The sequence below is a fragment of the Arachis duranensis genome, chromosome 9 (assembly GCF_000817695.3).
Source record: "Arachis duranensis cultivar V14167 chromosome 9, aradu.V14167.gnm2.J7QH, whole genome shotgun sequence".
Taxonomy (NCBI): domain Eukaryota; kingdom Viridiplantae; phylum Streptophyta; class Magnoliopsida; order Fabales; family Fabaceae; genus Arachis; species Arachis duranensis.
Genome location: NC_029780.3, coordinates 47,202,760 through 47,222,561, shown reverse-complemented (window position 1 = coordinate 47,222,561; position 19,802 = coordinate 47,202,760). Strand labels below are relative to the sequence as shown.

At 37.8% G+C, this 19,802-nt stretch overlaps 1 protein-coding gene across 1 annotated transcript; it reads left to right on the top strand.

Moving 5' to 3' along the window:
- Positions 1-6,982: 6,982 nt before the first annotated feature.
- On the top strand, positions 6,983-7,759 carry LOC107465544 (uncharacterized). Its single transcript, XM_016084524.1, has one exon. It carries the CDS (start codon positions 6,983-6,985, stop codon positions 7,757-7,759), a length of 777 nt encoding a protein of 258 aa, XP_015940010.1.
- Positions 7,760-19,802: the final 12,043 nt, after the last annotated feature.

Below are 19,802 nucleotides of genomic sequence, written 5' to 3'. Positions count from 1 at the left end.
TGTTACAAAAAGTAACAAGTCTTGATAGGAATAAAGTCAAGTCAACTCAAACAAATGCAAAACATTAACAAGAAACAAGGACCTCGTGATGTGATTATATTGACTTAAAAACCATGATGAACAAGAAAATCAATTCAATTCACTAAAGTAAAAGTGCACAATTCAAAATGCCACATAAGGATAAAGTCTAATGCATATGGTAGCTACAACATATGAATCAAACTCACAATTCAACTAGGCAATTAAACAAGGTTTTGATGCTCAGTGCACATATTCATCAACAATTACACTAAAACTTAAGTAAGAAGCAACCTAATCAACATCAAGCAAACAATTGCAACTTATTCAATTAACAATAACTAAATAAAAACTAATATAATTACTAAAATAAAAATAAAATGCAAACAAAACAAGTAGAGCAAGTAGAGAAGAGGGCAAATCAAGAGAAGAGAGGGGTGGAAGAAAGAAGAAGAGAAGAAGTAGATAGAAGAGAAGAAAAAAAGTGTAGAGGTGAGAAAACAGGGACGTGGGTACGCACAGGCATGTGTGCGTACGCACACTAGGTGGAAAATACGGTTGTGCGCGCGCACAACAGCGTGCGGGCGCTGCGAACAGAAAGAGCACCGCGACCTGTGCGTACGCCCAAGATCTTGTGCGCGTGCACAGAAGGGAGATGAGGGGGTGTTCCCACGCACAAGGGGAGTGTGTGCTGCGAGCAGAGGGGGTTCCAAAGGTTGCGCGTGCGCACAGAGCTATGCGCACGCACAGGTAGGTTATTTTTTTTTTAACATGAAGTGTCATAATTGCCAGCTATCACGCCGTCTGTGCGTATGTACATAGGTCCATGCGCACGCACAAGAGGCAAAAAGTAGAGGGTGCGACCACACAAGGTGTACGAATGCTCCCACCAGAAGAGGTGCAAGCTAGTGTGCGCACGCACAGGTCGGTGCGCGCACATAGAATGGGAAAATGGGGGTTTTGTGCGTACGCACAAGCATGTGTGCATGCACATGCTCTGTTTTTCTAAAAAAAATTTAGTGCTCTAAGGCATCAAACTTGATGTCCAAAATAGTTTTTCAACCCCAAAATATATTATTCATCAAAAACACATAATCTAAACCAAAATCTAATCAATTAAGATTGAAATTAAACTATACCTAAGCCATTTACAAAGAGGGGGTTAGAAAGGTGTTACCATGGTGGGTGTCTCCCACCTAGCACTTTCATTTATTGTCTTTAAGTTAGACTTATGGAGAGCTTTAATGGAGACTTGTGCTTGTATTCATCATGGAGCTTCCAACAATGCTAGAATCTCCACAATTCCTAATTGATTGCACCAAGTTTGAATGGAGTGTCCAACAAGATATGACCTCACAACAAGAAAAACAAAAAGTAAACAAGACAAGCATATTTACAATAGCAAACAAAAAGCAACATATTCACATACTAACATATTCACAAAATCCAAAAAACAAGTAAGCAACATATGTACAATCAATCAAAAATAATCTATTTACATATTAACATATTTACAATAGCCAAAAACATACACCATTGCAACTCTTCGGCAACGGCGCCAAATTTGACGATGGCCAAAAGCATAGGTTAGGAATTTGATTATCAAAATGGAATCGACGTTGTAAGTATAGTCCTAACCCAACAAATTGACCATCAATCAAATGTTATCACAATTCAAACCAAATATAAACCGGGAGTTTTAAATCCCAGGTCGTTCTCCCTAGGAATTGCAATTAAGTGTCATATTATTGGCTATGAGATCAAGGGGTTTGGATGATGGCACGAAAATGTAAATAGCAAGAAATGTAAATATGCAAGAAGGTAACTTAACATGCAAGAAATTAAATGAAGGCAAGTAAAGGTAATGAAAATAGAAATTAAGTGCTAAAAAGGACTCTTGGCAAGAATTGGGTAATTAGGGATTCCTATTCTAGTTGTGGACCACAAACATGAAAATTATGTGGAATCAATCCAAACTAGTGAATCCTCCTTGAGAATTAGTCAGAAGGGTGTAATTGATCTCAATCCATAAGTCCTAGTCAACTCACTAATTACTTAGTGAAAGACTAGCGTCAATAGAAATCAAAGCAATTAACTATTCTCACACAATGCGGAAAGGACATCCACAACTCAATTTCACCCAAACATCCAATTTCTCAACCAAGAGTGTGAAACTTAACATGCAAGAAATTAAAAGTCAAAAGCAATAAAAGTCAAAAGCAATAAAATGCATGAAAAGGAAACTTCAAATGCAAGAAAATCTCTTGGCAAGTAATTGAGAGCTAAGGTTACCTATCCTAGGCATTGACCACAACATATGATGATTATGAAGAGTTAATCCTACTTAGTGAACCTTACATCGAAGATAAGTCAAATAGGCATAGTTGATTTCAATCCCTAAGTCCTATGTCAACACTAATGGGTCACATAATGTCAAGGGAGACCAAATCAACTAACTACTCTAATGTATCAAACAAGAATGGACATCAATGACTCAAGGATCACCAAAGTCAACAATTTCAAGCCAAGAGTGAAGAAAAACTAAATAAAAACTAAGCCAAGCATTTTATCAAACACTTGGTGTGCATGAAAATAAAATAATATTAAATTGTAATAAAATAAATTCTAATGCTACCAAAACAAGAAAATAACAATGACAACTAGAGAAAGCAATAAATGACATGAAAACATAAATTTGCATTAATTGAAATTAAAATAACAAAAGTGTGCATAAACATAAAAAATGACAAAATAAAGGAAATAACAAGAGAAATGAAGAAGAACAAGATGAAGGAACATGAAAACATAGAGGAAATTACACTAAAACAAGAATTAAAGACAGAAATTAAAGAGAAATTAAACTAATAAACCCTAATTCTAGAGAGAGGGGGGAGTTTCTCTCTCTAGAAACTAAGAGAAAACATCATAAAAGCTAAACCTAATTGTCCTCCCACCTTCATCCTTCTTTAATTTGGCCTTAAATAGCTTCAAAAAATAAGTTGGATTGGGTTTTTGGGGCCCAGAATTCACCCCCAACGATTTGCCATTAATGGGGCCACGTGCAGGGACCTATGCGTCCGAACACATGCTAAATCCTGACTTGTACGTACGCACAAGTACCTGTGCATACGCACGCTTAAACTTATGTCCACTATAGCAAATTGCATATCATTTTGAAGCCCCGGACGGTAGCTTTCTAATGTTGCTGAAACCGCCTCATTTGGACCTCTATAGCTCAAGTTATGACCAATTTAGTACAGAGAGGTCAGGATTGACAGCTTTCCAAATCTTTCATTTCTTGAATTCTTCCCTTTTGCATGATCTTTTCCTCAGTTCTTCAACCCATACTTATCTTAGAAATCTAAAATCACTTAACAAATACATTAAGACACCAAATAGAATTAAAGTGAAAAAATTGACTAAATTAAACACAAAAGAGCATATTTTCACTTTTCCAATACAATTTAAGAAGAAATCTCAAAAGCATGCTATTTAAGTGAATAAATGTGAGTTTATGTGATGAAATTCACTCATATCGAACCAAAATATATCGTAAAATATGGACTCATCAAGCCTCTCTTTCACCAATTTCTATAGTTTAAAATAAAATTTAATTTGCCAATTAGTTATAACTTAAATGGTATAGTCTCTCCATACTCACTTAAGAGATTACGGATTCGAGTCTCCATGTCTTCGTTAAAATAAAATTTAATTTTATGCTTTTATAAAATTTTTTGATAATCGAAGTTGATCAAAATATTTTTTTGCTAATTATCCCTATTATAACTATCTTCATCATCTAACGTTCTCTCTCCTCCCTCCTTTCTCTTCTTCAGCAATTAGTACACCATTTCTTTCATCAACAGCAATGTCATCTCCTCCTCAACCTTACTATCACCTTTCTTCACCATACTACTGTCGCACCCACGATCACCTCTATTTCCACTTCGTCACAAGTCACACTATCTCTTTGTCTTTGTCTCTAACTCTTTTTTAAAGGTCATGTTATGGTAAATAATATTTTTTAATAAAAATAACGATCGATCTTTTTAGATGAAAAAATAAAAAGTAAAATTATCGCGTGCAGTGCACATTTTTCTTTTAAAAAATTAGTTATTTTTTTTATTTTTTACCTAACTAATTTTTCAAATAAAAAAATCTCAAAAAATTAAGCTGAGTCAAAGATTAGTACATAACAATATAGAAACTTACATAACAAAAAGTCTATTAATAAAATTTTTACTAACACATCAAAAGAATATATATTAATATAAAATAATAAAAGATTAGCTTACACTAGCTATCTATTAACTCTTGTTCGCTAAACTATTATTTATGTGCTTCTACGCCTAAAACAACTTACGTTTTGTTTTTGGATAAATAATTACTACCATTTGTACTCAGATATCTAGATTTATATTCAAGAAGTATAGTTCGATCAAAAGTGGAGGTGGGCCAATGTATTTTCAATAGTCTGGGATTAATTAAATTGGCATTTTTGCCCTTTAATAAATTATAAATACTAATTTTCTGGTGTCTGGGCTTTAAAGAGACTTACAAATAAATAATTTTTATGAAACTTAATATCTTTTGAACTTATTCCAATTGAATTGAAGTAGTTAACTTTCGTAATAAAATTGACAAATCGGTAGAATATAATTTACTGAAACAATTGGATAATTAATGAAGGGAAAACCAATATAAAATCTATAATAAAGTAATTTTCGCACTAAGTGAAGGTTCCAATAAAATCAAATCAAAGCAAATATCAAAGCTTCCCACTTAACAACAATGATCTTTGAATTTGACTGCTTCAAACCATTCTAGAAGACAAATAATAATATGGAATAAAATACTATTTTGGTACTGAAGTTCAAATTTTAGTTTGATTCTTAACGTTTTAAACATTTTATTTTTGTTTTAGAAAATTTTAAACAAATTTAATATTATCTTACCACTAAATTTGATATTAATAGTTAACAAAATAAGTACTATAAACGTTAATAACATTATTAGTTAAGTTATATATTTTTTTATGTGTTAAAAAACACAATCAAACATTCTTATAATATTTCTTTTTCTCAATTTTTTTTATACAAAACTCGCTCTCCATATTCTAACAATAATCAATCGTCAACGTATTTTAAAATTAAAGTAAAAATTTTTATATTAATAATTATTGGTATATTAGTTTTACTTACATACTAAAATTAAATGTTATTGATTCTTTAATATGTGAATTATTTGTGTCAAATTTAATGGTAGAACAATATTAAACTCATTTAAAATTTTTTTTGAAACTAAAATAGAACGTTTAAAAATTTAAGACTGAAATAAAATATTTAAAATCTTAGAAGTTAAATTAAAATTCAACTCAAATATTAGAAGACTAAAATAATATTTTATCGATGGTATTTGATGATGATCACATGATGTTGAAGAAACTTCATTGAGTTTATTAATCATTTCTTGTAATAGCGTGCGCTTAGTGTTTCTTTTTTGGTCTTCGACTCTTCGTACAGGTGCACAAGTACAACTAAAATTGAGGTTGAAGCACCATATGAGACGACAATGAAAGAAATACATAGAATTATCTATGAAAAAGTAGCCGCAATGTGTCGCTTATTATTTTTTGTGTGTGTGAGAGAGAAGAGTGTATCTTATAATGATGCGAGAAGAGATGAGTTTTATTTTGTTATGGTTTGAATAAATTGGTGTCTTCGATTTGTTTCATTTTTTAAATCAACAACCATAAATTAGACAGTTCGATTTGTGTTTTTGAAAATAAAAAATTTTTAATGTTAAAATCGGGACAATTTACTTATTTAAATTGTTTCACTCTCAATATTACGTAAATACATTGATTCACATATCTATATAAATCGCTACTGGCAGTAGCGATTTACAAGAGAACAGAAACCACTAGTACCAGCCGCAGTTTACATGTATGCTGGGTTGGTCATAAACCGCTGCTGTCAGCAGCGGTTTATGTAGGTTGGTGTGTGTGCGTAAACCGCTGGTGCCTATAGTGGTTTACGTTTAGTATGTGTCAATGGGCTCCCTATATAAACCATAGAGGGGCCAAATGTGGAGAGGTAGAGTGTTATTCACAAATGGATGGGGAGGATAGTTTTGTGGCTCTGGTCCATTGCTCTGGAAAAATTCAAAAGAGCAAAAGGCATGGTGTGAAATTCACAGATAGAGAACCGGTTAGTATTTTTATCCGATTTTCAAGTACATTGGCAGAGATTAAGCTCAGCATACTACGAAAGCTCGGTACCTGTGGGACAAAGTTGGTAAAAAAGTTGTTTTACAAGATTCCTATTACCGTATGTCAACTGGTGTGAGATATGAGACCTTTGTGATAGGGTCGGATGAAGACCTGCAGGTCTTGTTTCACTGCAGGCATAGTTTTCTGGAGGTGAGGATACTTGAGCTGTTTGTGAAGTTGGAAGATCGTGTGGATAGCTCCGGGGCATCGGCACCGGATCCTCAATCGACAGCAGTCGGTAGTGCCTCGACATCAATGCCTGTGGTAGCAGCGGCAGTTCTAATTCCTGAGCCCGAACGTGCTGGGGCTGTTCATGCAAGTGTGCCTCATTGTGTGCCGGAGGTTGAATTTGAGGCCGGACCGTATCGAGGTGAGAATGCGTTGTGTGATGATGATTCCGATGAGGAGCCGGTCGATATTGGTGGGGACAGTGATGATGATATACCAAGAGGTACACGTACAACCCATGGAGGTTCCGGTTCTGGAACACAAGAGTACCCTCCGCACCTGTCGTCTTTGAACTTGGAAGCCATCGGCCAACACCAGAATGTAGAGGCAACATTCGATGGGCAGGGTATGCATGATGGGACAGGTTTGACTGAATTTCAGATTGGCTAATCATTCCAGAGTAAGGAGGAAGCCGTGCTGAGCGTAAAAGATTACAGCATTCGGCGTGGAGTTGAGTATAGGGTTATGGAGTCAGACAATCTAAAATACCAAGGGAGATGCAAGGAGTTCGGTAACGGGTGCACGTGGTTGATTCGGATAGTCATGCGGAAAAGGAAGAGCACATGGGAAGTTAGGAGGTACAACGGACCACACACGTGTATGGCCACATCGATATCGAGCGACCACAAGCAGCTTGATTATCATGTCATCTGTGCGAGAATCTTTCCATTGGTTAGAGCTGATGCGTCGGTGTCGATTAAGGTGTTGCAAGAGGCAACAGAGGCAACATATGGTTTCAAGCCTAGTTATCGGAAGGTGTGGTTGGCGAAGCAGAAGGTGGTAGCACAGATCTACGGCGATTGGGAAGAGTCATATGCGGATCTGCCCCGCTGGATCCTTGGGGTCATATTCACCATGGACGGTTTCGTTGCTCTGCTAAAGACCTCCCCGGTTAGAGTGGGTGACCAGGTTGATGAAGATAGAGTCTATTTTCATCGCATGTTTTGGACATTCCCTCCATGTATTGAGGCATTCCGCTACTGTAAGCCACTTGTCAGTATCGACGGGACACACCTGTATGGCAAGTATGGAGGGACCTTGTTGTTGGCGATTGCTCAGGATGGGAATTTGAATATTTTTCCTGTTGCGTTTGCACTAGTGGAGGGAGAAAATGCAGAGTCTTGGTCATTCTTTCTGTCCAATCTTAGAAGACATGTTACTCCACAGGAAGGTATTCTCGTGATCTCTGATAGACACAACGGCATCAAGGCTGCGCTGGAGTCCCCAGGTAGTGGTTGGTGACCTCCCCATGCTTATAGGGCATTTTGTATTCGGCATGTTGCTGCAAATTTCGCCCTCACCTTCAAGGGGCAGGATGCGAGGAGGTGGTTGGTAAACGCCGCTTATGCGAAGACGGAAGCAGAATTTGACTATTGGTTTGATATAATAAGGTCAGAAAACTCGGCCATGTGTGATTGGGCAAACATGATGGAGTATGAGATGTGGACACAGCACAAGGATAGGGGGAGACGATATGGTCACATGATGACCAACATTTCTGAGTGTGTGAACTCTATTTTGAAGGGCATAAGAAATCTACCAGTGACGTCCTTGGTTAAGTCCACCTATCTTCGGCTTGCTGAGTTGTTTGTTGTCCGGGGACAGACGACAGAGGCACAGTTAGGGTCCGGTCACCGGTATTTGCAGGCACTTGTTAAGGCCATTGAGCGGAACTTGAAGGATTCGAGGTGCTTCACTGTGACTGTGTTCGATAGGCATCAACTTGATTATACAGTGGCTGAGACAATCCCCACAGGCAGATTCTCGTTGGGTAGCTACCGGGTTTCCTTAAGGGATCGTACTTGTGACTGTGGATACTTCCAGGCGCTACACTACCCGTGTTGCCATGCCATCGCATGCTGTGCGCAGTCATGGCTAGATTGGGCAACTTATGTTGATGAAGTGTACATCATGTCTGAGGTATTTAAGGTGTATCAGATGTCTTTTGCACCTTGTATTCCAGAGGGGCTTTGGCCCCCCTATGACGGTCCGACTGTGATCCCCGACCCGAACATGAGACGGGCAAGAGAAAGACGACCACGGTCCACCCGCATCCGCAACAACATGGACGAAGCTGACACCAATCGACCAAAGCGGTGTGGCCTGTGCAGGCAGCCCGGTCACACCCGAAGGGGTTGCCCTCAGCGAGGTTCTACTAGTGGCATCTAGACATATCTATTGGTTTATATACTTTGTAATTGTTTACGTGTCATGTTGTCAATTATCTGTTTAGTGTTTATTCCTACAAATGTATCCGTTTGTATCAGCAATGAGTTTTAGTTATGATCAATTTATTAGTTAATCTTAACTCAATTAGTTTTTTATCACTTTTGTAGATTTATCATGGTTTAGTTCCATTATATAAGCGATCAATAATAGTATAGTAGTAAATGATATGCCAAAATAACAATCAACCATAATAATTAAACATAAAGTCCTTAACGAGTTCATAAATCACATAAACAAAAAAAAATACAACACAACAGTCTAATCATCGCAATCATTCCGGAATGCATCGCGTGGGACGCCTGACTCTAGTCGGTCGGCCAGCCTTCTGAACAGCATCATCAACCGGAGGGTCTAACCCAAACGCAGATTGAGGGGTGCCTCCCATGGTGAACCAAGTATCCAAAGGGCTACCTGCAGGCTCGTTAAGATCCACCGCATACTGTCCCTAATAGTCAGGTGTCTGGGACTGCATTTCTGTCATATGTGGCTGGTAAGCTACGGTATCGAACTGCACATATGGTACTTGCGGCTGGTAAGGCGGGGCATCAACCTGCACATGGGCGGGCCGGCATCATCCCTAAACACCGCAGCGAAGTCTGCATAAAACTGTGCACTACCCATCTGATAATCTACATCCATAGTCATCGTAGGCGTAACAGACTGAGTTCATGTATTGCCTGCAGTCTTAGTCCCTGTGGTCCCACTAACTCCACCACCGAATTGGGTAGCACCCTCGGTGCCCCGACGTCTAGCACTAGACCGACGAACATGGTTACCGCCCCCATCAGCAGCCTGCCCGCCTGCATAATCCTCGTGCAGCATATCATATATCCATCGCCACTCTCGACCGGTGTCCCGGGTACCAACACGACGGCGTCTATCAACACGACGGTTGTCTGGCATATCAGGTAGCTGTGATCTGCATGGGACCTGTGACGAACCTCTCTTTAATGCCTCTTGAGGTATCTCAGTGCCCTTGGGATCCGCGAATGCTGCCCCTGGGCTAAGGAACCTATGAGCCTCGCGGTACTACCAATCTAAGTAATCAGCGGATGGACCCGGATCTGCCACTCGCTCAATGGCAATGACTGCATCAATTCTGTTCCCCCAGTGTAAATGCCAGGCCTGATAGTAATGGGGGAACCACCTATCTCCTCTCCTCCCGTCCTTAGCATGCAGCCAGTCTATGTTCAAAGCATCCTCGGGGATATGCTGAACTCCACCCAGCTGTGGGACAACCCTATCAACCTGATGCCACTCGATGACCGCAAAGTATATCAAAGTAGTGACTGCTCGCCATATGCGACTATGCTCCTATTTAAGTATCTCTAGATGGACCACAGCAAGTACATCAAGCACGGAGTAGGGCTCCCATACAATCTGAAAATTCAAAATACATCAGACATTACCATAACAAGTATATATGTAGTCACGACTCGAAAGGCAACCACAAACGAAACCATAACAAGTGTAATACTTACATCACGAGCGGTCAAGCGATCCAATGCAAGCTGATAACTTAGGACCCTCCTGTTCCTTGTCATCGTTCGGAGGTAAGTAAGCAGACAACCTAATTGTAAAGCAGATGAGACACAAACTTAAAAAACACAATAGAAATTTTTGAAGCTTTCAAAAAACATAACCCATACCTGGATGCCAGCGGAAAAGAGAAAACTTCAAACCCGGATGGCCTCAACGAGGGAAAACGCTAGAATATCCAACTCTGTAGCAACTGGAGGGGACCCGCAAGGTTAGTCACATTTCTATTCGCTACCCGACACATACATCGGTACAACCAAGCCAAAGCAGCCGAACCCCAGCTATACCTCCCCATGTCATCAAGGTTCGCCACAAATGGCAACCGCCGTATATGTACCTGGTTCGCACTCTTGTCCCCAAATAATTGAGTAGATAAATGCATCATGATGTAGGCACGTGCGTAGATGCGGACTGTCTCCTCATTCACATCTGGTGGTAGCACACTAAATCTCTCGTGGAACCATGTAAAGTGGACCGTCATCTGCTTGACCTTATTCGGTGGTGGCAGCTCACCGAATAGGTCCTGAAACTACTCCCAAGCTGGTCGGCCACCCTCCATGTATGTCTCAAACTCACCAAGGCAACCACTCACAGCCTCCCCATCGACAGGCAACCCAAGCTGAAAAGCCATATCTTGCAATGTCACTGTGCACTCTCCGAAAGGCATGTGGAACGTGTGCGTCTTAGGACACCACCTCTCAACGAACGCACTAACCAATGGCTCATCCAACCAGAATCATTGGCTGTTTAGCCTGGCCAAATGGTACAATCTAGCCCTCTCTAAATACGGGATGATCCTTTCATGTATGGGCATATTCTGTTGCCGTCTCACACTGTATATACACCTAGTGGGCTGCACAGAACATGAAAGAAATGCAGGATACAATTAAATTCTCCTATCCATAAGAAAATTCCCTATCTAACAATAACAAATATCTTAAACCATCATCAAATTTTGAATCGGTAAATAAATTAATCCCTAAATCCTATAACTAAGTCGTCAATAAACCAGCGATGTTCAAATTATACATACTTATTACAATAGTAAAAATGACAACACACTAAATTGATTAAATAATAGCCACAATTATAAAAGTATTATAAAACTTTAACAACAAAATTCAAAACAACAACCCAAACCGATTAAACTAACATGCTAACATGCGAAGCCTAATTTCAAACTAGAGGTACTAATCTATAAACTCTGTATATTCTACCTTACATACCATTTTTCTAACTAAAAAAATCCTAAGTCTAAAAAAATATCTAAATTATTAACTAACCTCGTCACCAATGGAACCGGCAACATGCGCAACACCGTTCAGTCGGTATAAGCTCCTTCTGTCTGCCATGATATCCCGCCGGAGGTCGCAGCTCAAATACCTCGGACCCGCTCTCAACTTGCTCTGACCTCTCTCTAGAACTTCCGCTCTCTAACCAACCTTACAAAACCTCAAAATGAATAATCCGCGGCTGGCTCCACAGTTTATATAGGCAACCATCCTCCACATAAACCGCTATAGGCTCTAGCGGTTTACACACAGACACCGCCAGCAGCGGTTTATGACCAATCACTTTCAAATGTAAACCGCGGCAGGTGATAGCGGTTTCTATTCTGCAACCTTTGCTTGTAAACCGCGGCTGGTACTAGCGGTTTCTGTTCTCTTGTAAACCGCTACTGCCAGTAGCAGTTTATATAGATATGTGAATCAATGTATTTACGTATCCGTTTTTGAAACAATGTATTTACGTAATATTGAGAGTGAAACAATTTAAATAAGTAAATTGTCCTTAAAATCGGACTATCCGATTTTTATTTTAAAAAATAAAAAAATAAAAAATACAAATCAGACTCTTTGATTTGTAGTTTATTTTTTTCTCCAAACAAATCGAATCCTCCGATTTATAGTTTACTTTTTTTCAAACAAATCGGACCGTCCAATTTAAGTAAAACACCATATAAAAAAAATATTTAATCTTTCAATATCAATATATTACACATATATTTAATCAATATAAAAAATATTAGCCGCAATGTGTTGTTTATTGGAAGAACGAGATAAGTGATGCAACTTTTCTTTCTTATTAGTGGATATATATCAATCTACATTTTCGATCTCTTAATTCAAAGTGAATAGTGTTGATTGTAAATTATAAATTTTAAAATTAAATTGAAAATAAAGGAGGATAATTATCATTGGTTTTAGTTTGGTAAAATATTTTCTTTGATTCTTTTATCATCCATTATTTTTGTTAATTTTTTTAATTCAATAAAATTATATAGTATTTTTAGAATAATGTGACTAAGAAGAAAATTAAAATAACCCAACTACCTGAGTATATTACATAATATCGATACATTACCACTTTTTCCATATTCTCAGGGAAAAAGGAAAATAAACCAGCTTTGTATATATATATATATCTAACAAGTAGAATTTTATATACTTTACGGGATGTATTTTGTATATAAAAAAGTATAGAAGAATAATGTATATTGTAATCGACACGAACAACGGATAAAAAAAATAAATTAATTTAGATTTTTAATTAATTAATTAATATTAAAATTTGAAATTTTAAAAGTAAAGATTTTAGTAATTTTATTGTCACTCATACAGTTATTTTATCGCTCTACATTTGTCATTTACTATACACCTTTCATCTTCAATTTACCACTACAACTTGATTTTGTCGCCAGAGACAGCTGTCTAGATGCCGCCGTTTCCCCTTATCCTGTTCAGATGCAGCAGAATATTGTTGTCTCTTCTCCCCGTAGTTTGTGCAAACGCAGCACAGCCACACCTGATCATTTTCGTCACTTTCTCGTGGTGCCTCCGTCTCTCCCATTCACGAGTATAGGAATGCTGCCACAGCAGTTGTTGTCTTGCTAATTTCGTGCCACTCTTCCTAGCAGCATTGCTATGGTGTCACGTTGGGAGTTGTTACGATACTATTATCGGCTGCTGCCGTGCAAGTTGTAAACTCCGCTAAAATTGATAAATAATTTGTTAATAAATTAAATTTTCATTAGAAAAGCTAAAAATGCAAAACTAATACCAAAATAGGATAGAACTCGTCGAAACGAGAATTTTGATACCAATTTCAAAAAATTGGCCCAAAAATCGGACCGAAAGGACCGAACTGGTTGAATCGGGGCCCAAATCGGACCCATAATTAAAAAGAAGCAGCAGCTTTTTCTTCTTCATTCTTCACCATCGTTGCAAACAGATTGGGAAGAGAAGGAGCCTCCCTAACCCTCACCTTTCCTTCTCACTACCATAACTCCTCCGTCCGGGCTCCAATCGCCGCACCATTCGCGGTTACGCGCTCAACGCGTCGAGTTCTACCTTTCTATCCAAACAATTTCACTGGTAAGCCTCATATTTAGTTCAGAATCTCTACCTCTCTTTGTTTGGTGAAATTGAAAAGCTATAGTGAATCTTATCCAATTTTTGTGTTCTAGGTTCAAGTTAGCTTCCAGAACTTGTGAGATCAAGCTATTGAGCATATGGGTATGGTAAGAACACCCTAAATCTAGCTCAATCTTGTATTTATAATGGAAAAATTGAAATTGGAACATGTAAGGTATATATGCATTGGAATTGAATTGGGAATACTTGGAGGCTTTTTGGTGGTCAAGGCTTGCTTTGGGGCTGTTTTGATTGAGCTTGGAGGGGCTGTGATTTGTGTTGTGAGGCTGCCTTGGGTGAAACTAAGTGGTTGGCCAAGGTATGGTTTAATTTTTGCACGTTTAATATTTACGGTATTGTGAAAACTTAAGTTAGAGGAACCATAGGATAAGTTGAATTGTTTGTTGTATTTAATGATTAGCCTTGTAATGTTGTGGGAAAATATTTGTTGGTGAATATATATTGGAATTATGAGTTGTGGAAGTTATTAATGTTATGCTCTTGTATTTATTTATGATGGATTATGGTTGGTGTTTGTTAATAAGGATGTAGAGTTGTGTTGTGGTGGTTTGCATATGCTGTAACTAATTTTGTGATGATCGAAATTGCATGGAACCAAGTCTTGGTTAAACCTTAGAATATTTAGAATTGAACTGGAGAATTTGGGATCATTTTGTTAAATATATGATTTATGGTGAATTTTCAAATTGTAGTCATGGAATCTGATTTTTACTGCATAATTTTTAGCAGCAGTAACTTGTTTGTTTTGCTGCAAATGTTTCAAAATGAATTTTGAAATGAAATCAATTTTACCTAAAGCTTTAGTTCTATTATTTTAACGTCGTAAAATTTTAGAATGGTTGGACTTGTGGTTTTAAAGATATGAATTTTTGAAATACGACGCATTATACAATAAAAGCCAGATTCTATTTTCTTATATCAGCAACCTTGAGAGTTTATAACTTCTGATTATGGATGGATATTCAGATACAACCAATTGAAGGTGAAAACTAATTATGGTTAGCAGTTGTGATTTAAATTTCAGGGTTGTCCATGTTTTAATGAGTGAGTTATGGGACTTGGAAGAGGACATGTTCATTGGCTTTTAAAATAGAATTCTGCAAAAAGTTACTAACTTCCAAGTTACATAACTCCTTCATTAAAAATGATTTTGACATCAAATTAATTGGAAATGAAACCTCGATAAGTTAAATTGAACCATATTTATTTTTAAGGCGATTGGATTTAATTTGAACTTTATATGGAATTTTAGATATCATATGCTGCTGCTGTTTTCTGGTTTCTAAGCACTGTAGAGCAGTCAGCGTTTCTCCTCTGTTTCTAACGCTAGTTAAATCAGAAAATTGTGATTTTTAATTTGTTAGAAAGCTTATTCCGAGATGAACGTCTGGACATAAAGTTTTCCTGATTCTGAATTTATTTGTTATATTAAAAACAGAAAAGAAAATAGAGTATCGAGGATGTCTTAGTGAAAGTCATGGGTCCGAGAAGTCAAAGATTAATCTTCATGTTATGTGATTGATTTAATGTTAGAGTTGGGTTGATTTTAAGATTATTTGATATTAAAAAGGTTGAGAAGAGTTTGATAAATGGTTTGGTCAGGACCCGAAAAGGGTAAACATGATGAGTTATAAAGGAATGATGTGAAAGCTAAATGAATACATGTTGCTATGGCTATAAAGAACGAATGTAAGGAAATGATGATGATAAATGATGAGATTTGGGGATGACTGTGTGTGGCTGAAATGGTCGATATGGCAAGTTGAGGACGGAAGTTCCCTCTCTTAGCGTGATGCAGGTGTGGGGAAGGTGGAAAGGCACTCTTCTTCATATTATTTCCCCCACATTTTTCTATGGTTGCAAGGTGGAAAGACACACTCCTTCGATGTGGAAAGGCACTCTCCTTTATGAAACCTCCAGGAGAAGGTGGAAAGGTATTCTCCTTCATTTATGATCCTCCTAGAGATGCGTAACCTAGAGACCAATGTCTGGATTAGCTACCAGATGTGTCGGGTTCTTGCAAAGTAACCGACACGTGAGCTCATGGCCAGTAGGATAGACATTCATCATATGCATTTGTTTGTTTTGATTGTTATGCATTTCCTGGGTTTGCCTAATTGATATATATCACCTGCTACCTGTTATACTTGCTACTTGTACTATCTGCCCATTACTTGTGCGTGAACTTGTTTGGTTGCTTTTTTTTTTACATTATGGATGATGGAGGGATGGAAGAAATGGAGAAATAGTTTGGTGTTAGATTATGATTGAAATTGAGTAAGTTAGGTAGATTTAGAATACCTACCCCTGTTTATGGCTTCTGTTTAGTAATTAAGTTGGATAATTGAATAATGGAGTTCTAGGATTGCCTTTGGCATTCTCAGGACCTTATTTATTATACGCGTGGCACTTTTACCATGCTGAGAACCTCCGGTTCTTATTCCATACTCTGTTGTTGTTTTTTAGATGCAGGCCGTGAGGCTCTTCGCTAGGCATCTGGATCTTGATGCGAAGTAGTTCCTGGATGTCTTTTGAGTTTCTGTTTGTATTTGTTTATACATGTGTGTAGTTTACTCCCCAAGTAACATGTGTATGTTGCTCTTCTTTGAGGTTGAGGGAGAGATAGGAATTTATTTTGGTATTTTGGTGTATTTTGGAAATACCTATGTATGTTCATATGTACATATATACCCTCCAGCCAGCCTTAGCTTCGCAGGCTGAGTCAGGGATTAGTTATACTGTTTTCTTGGTTTTTCTTTACATCTTTGGTTTACCTTTATCTTTTTCCTATTAGGTTTCTTAGTACGCAAGTAATCCTATTCTTTGAGCGTTGCACTTTTTATTTTGCGATTTTTGTTTACCCGTTTGTTTCAAGGCTCCTAGTATACTTATTTCTTTCATAAATATACGTATATTTTTATTGTTTAGAGGTTCATAGTACCTTCCTATCTCAGTCTTATGACTTAAGCATAAGATTTAGTATAGTTATATATTACTTTTAGAAGTTGTAATACCATACTATCTCAGTCTTATGACTTAAGCATAAGATTAAGTATAGTAGGGTGTTACATTATGGTATCAGAGTAGTTCGTTCCTATAGAGCCTAAGGATGGACTGAATATGCTATTGTGCATTCTCTGTGTATGTGTCTATGTGCTATTAGGATATCTAACTGATATGTGTAGCATACATGTTCGTGAGCTTGCATTTGGGACTCTCTTAAGCACTAAACTTGAGATATTGAGATTGATCACCTTAATATTAATTGTTTGGTATAAACAGGGACCAAATGTCGACTCACGGATCCAAGCGAGGTAACTAGGAAAATCCTAGGACCGAACCAATGCGAGGACTCCGAGATGGAAGCTCGGGTGCTGGTACGAGCAACATAGATCAATACTATAGGTCCATGACCCTTACTGATTTCCTCAAGAGTGGTCCACCCCAGTTTAACAGAAATGCCAATGCGTTAGAGGCTGATCGTTGGTTTCGAGATGTGGAGAGATTCTTATACACTCAGCACATACCGAAAGTATAGTCGGTGAAAATAGTGACTTACATGTTGGAGGGTGATGCTGAGGAATGGTGACAGGAGTTATATCACACATTGCAGATGGAGTTAACAGATATCCCTTGGAGTAGATTCAAGATGGAATTTTACGGGAAATATTTCTTACATGCAATTTGCATTGCAAAAGAATTGGAGTTAATGCAACTGAAGTAAGAAAATGTGTCTATTACTGACTATACCCGTGAATTTGACAACATGTGTCATCTCTCAAGAGTTTGTCAAGGAAATCCAGCCGACTATGAGGCGTGGAAATGTGTTCAGTATGAGAAAGGGCTTAGAAGATACATCTTCAACTGCGTGAGCCCGCAGGGGTTAATGAATTTTCCTAAATTGGTTATGAAAAGTCAATTCATAGAACGTTACTCCGTGAAGTCAACAATATTATAGGAAGGCTATAGAGAGACTACTCCAAATGAGCCGTATAGAGCCGGACTAGGCGTATATTGCAAGTGCAGGAAGCCGGGGCATATAGCTCGAGATTGTCCACACAAGAAACGCCGGGATGCAGTCGAATCTGATCTTCAGACCCGAGGTAACCATAAGCTAGCAGTTGAGTTTTTAACTACCTTGCGTATCATTAATGTATGTATGATCCATTTGTAAAGCATGACAAGTTTTGATGATCATGGAGTCCGAGCTGATGGTTAGTCGAAGACTACTAGCTGTTGAGATGGAGTGATACTTAGCTAATTTAGACGAGTGGCTAGGTTCTTAGAAGATAAGAATCAGAATGATGAATGGAAGCCGGGTGAATTATACCTAAGGAATTGGAACCGTTGAGAGCTATGCGGAGTTACCGTTTAAAATCCAGCGATGTTAAGATTTCGAGGAAAAGGAATAGAGCGAGTTCAATCTTTAGTTGTTAATTGATCGAGAGACAAGTATAGGTGAGACTGAATTCCTATACGAAAGAGTTTCCAAGACCGTTCTTAAAGATGTACCAAAATTTCCACCTTAGAGAGAGCATAAGTTGGTCATAGACGTTGTGTCAAAAATTGGATCAGTGTTGATTGCACCACAAGTAAAGACATTTTAGAATCAGTAGAGTTCAGGACCGAGTTAAAGAGAGTACTCGAAGAGAGGATTGTCCAACTAAGTGTTTCTTTGCGAGAGCGTGCTAGCTAATCTTCACGACTTAATCTAACCTTTCTCTTATAGCTTGCATTGAAAGTTCTATCTTGAACCTTCTCCTGTAAAAGCCCAACTCATTGTTCTTCCGATTTTATTCCTTACTCGTACAAAGCTTGTCTCTTTTGAATTTAGCTTGAACTCATCCTAATATAATCACATAACTTTTGAATCATGGTGACCTGCGGTGCGTGAAGTTGCTCTCTTGTGGAAACTCGCATTCCTTTCAAGCCAACTAGAACCTATTCAATCCAATATGCCTTATTCTTTCTATTTAAGCTTTGATTCGAACTTCTTTCCTGAAATGCAACTAGGTTTCTCTTCTTGTGCATCCCATTAGTTCTGTACAACTCCGGTTAACTGTATGCAAGACTTTCTTTTGAATTCTTGTGAACACCGTTCGCGCTACTCGTTCATCCCTTTGAACATAACTTTTGTTTAAAAAATAAACTCGTATTGGATTTTGCGTCACACACAACTTTTAGATGCAATTATTTGAGTGTCAATCCTTTAGAGCAAGACTTTGGAACATGAAAGTAAACTAGTAACATTATGAAGGAATTCAAAACCTTAATCCTTGCCTATCGTATCGCTCGTGACTAGATAGATGCAATGAGGTGCACCGTGTGAATAAAATACCAAGATGCGATGAAAGCCTTCGAGTCATGGAAAGAAGATTTATCCTTATGCCAATACTTGTATCACTTGAATCTAATGAACCATTTGGGAAATTATTACGAGGCATTATTGGAAAACTTAAGATGTGCGCCGAAATGACATTGTGAGATCATAGCAAACGCCTTAAGCAAGAAGTTTCTAAGGGATTCTTGGATGCTATTTCCAAAGGAGAAAATGTTAGATGAGTTAAAGTTCTAAGTTGGAGAGTGAGAATGTAGTTGGAAGGGTCAGACTAAATCCATTGCCAGTTTACAACATGGTAAACAAAAGGGAACTAAGAAGAGATTTATATGCCTAATGCCGAAAAGAGAGATCGTAGAGTTAAGGACTTAGAGAGTGCAATAACGGTGATAAGGAGCTACTTAGAGTACTGAATCCGGTTGAATCAAGAAGATACCAAGAGAGGGTTATTGATACGTAAAAATGAGAATTTCACGTACAACCGGCAAGTATACCGGGTCGTATCAAGTAGTAAGACTCACTAAGAGTGAGGTCGATCCCACGAGGATTGGTAGATTAAGCAACTTTAGTTAAATGGTAGATTTAGTCAAGCAAACATAGTTTTGATTTCATGAGCATTTTGATTTTTAAACATAATTGCAAGAATTTAAATGGCAAAGAATGTAAAGAACTAGAATAAAGAAATGAAGTGCAAGTAAATGACGGAAACTTAAATTGCAAGAAACTTAAATAACATCAAAGGTAA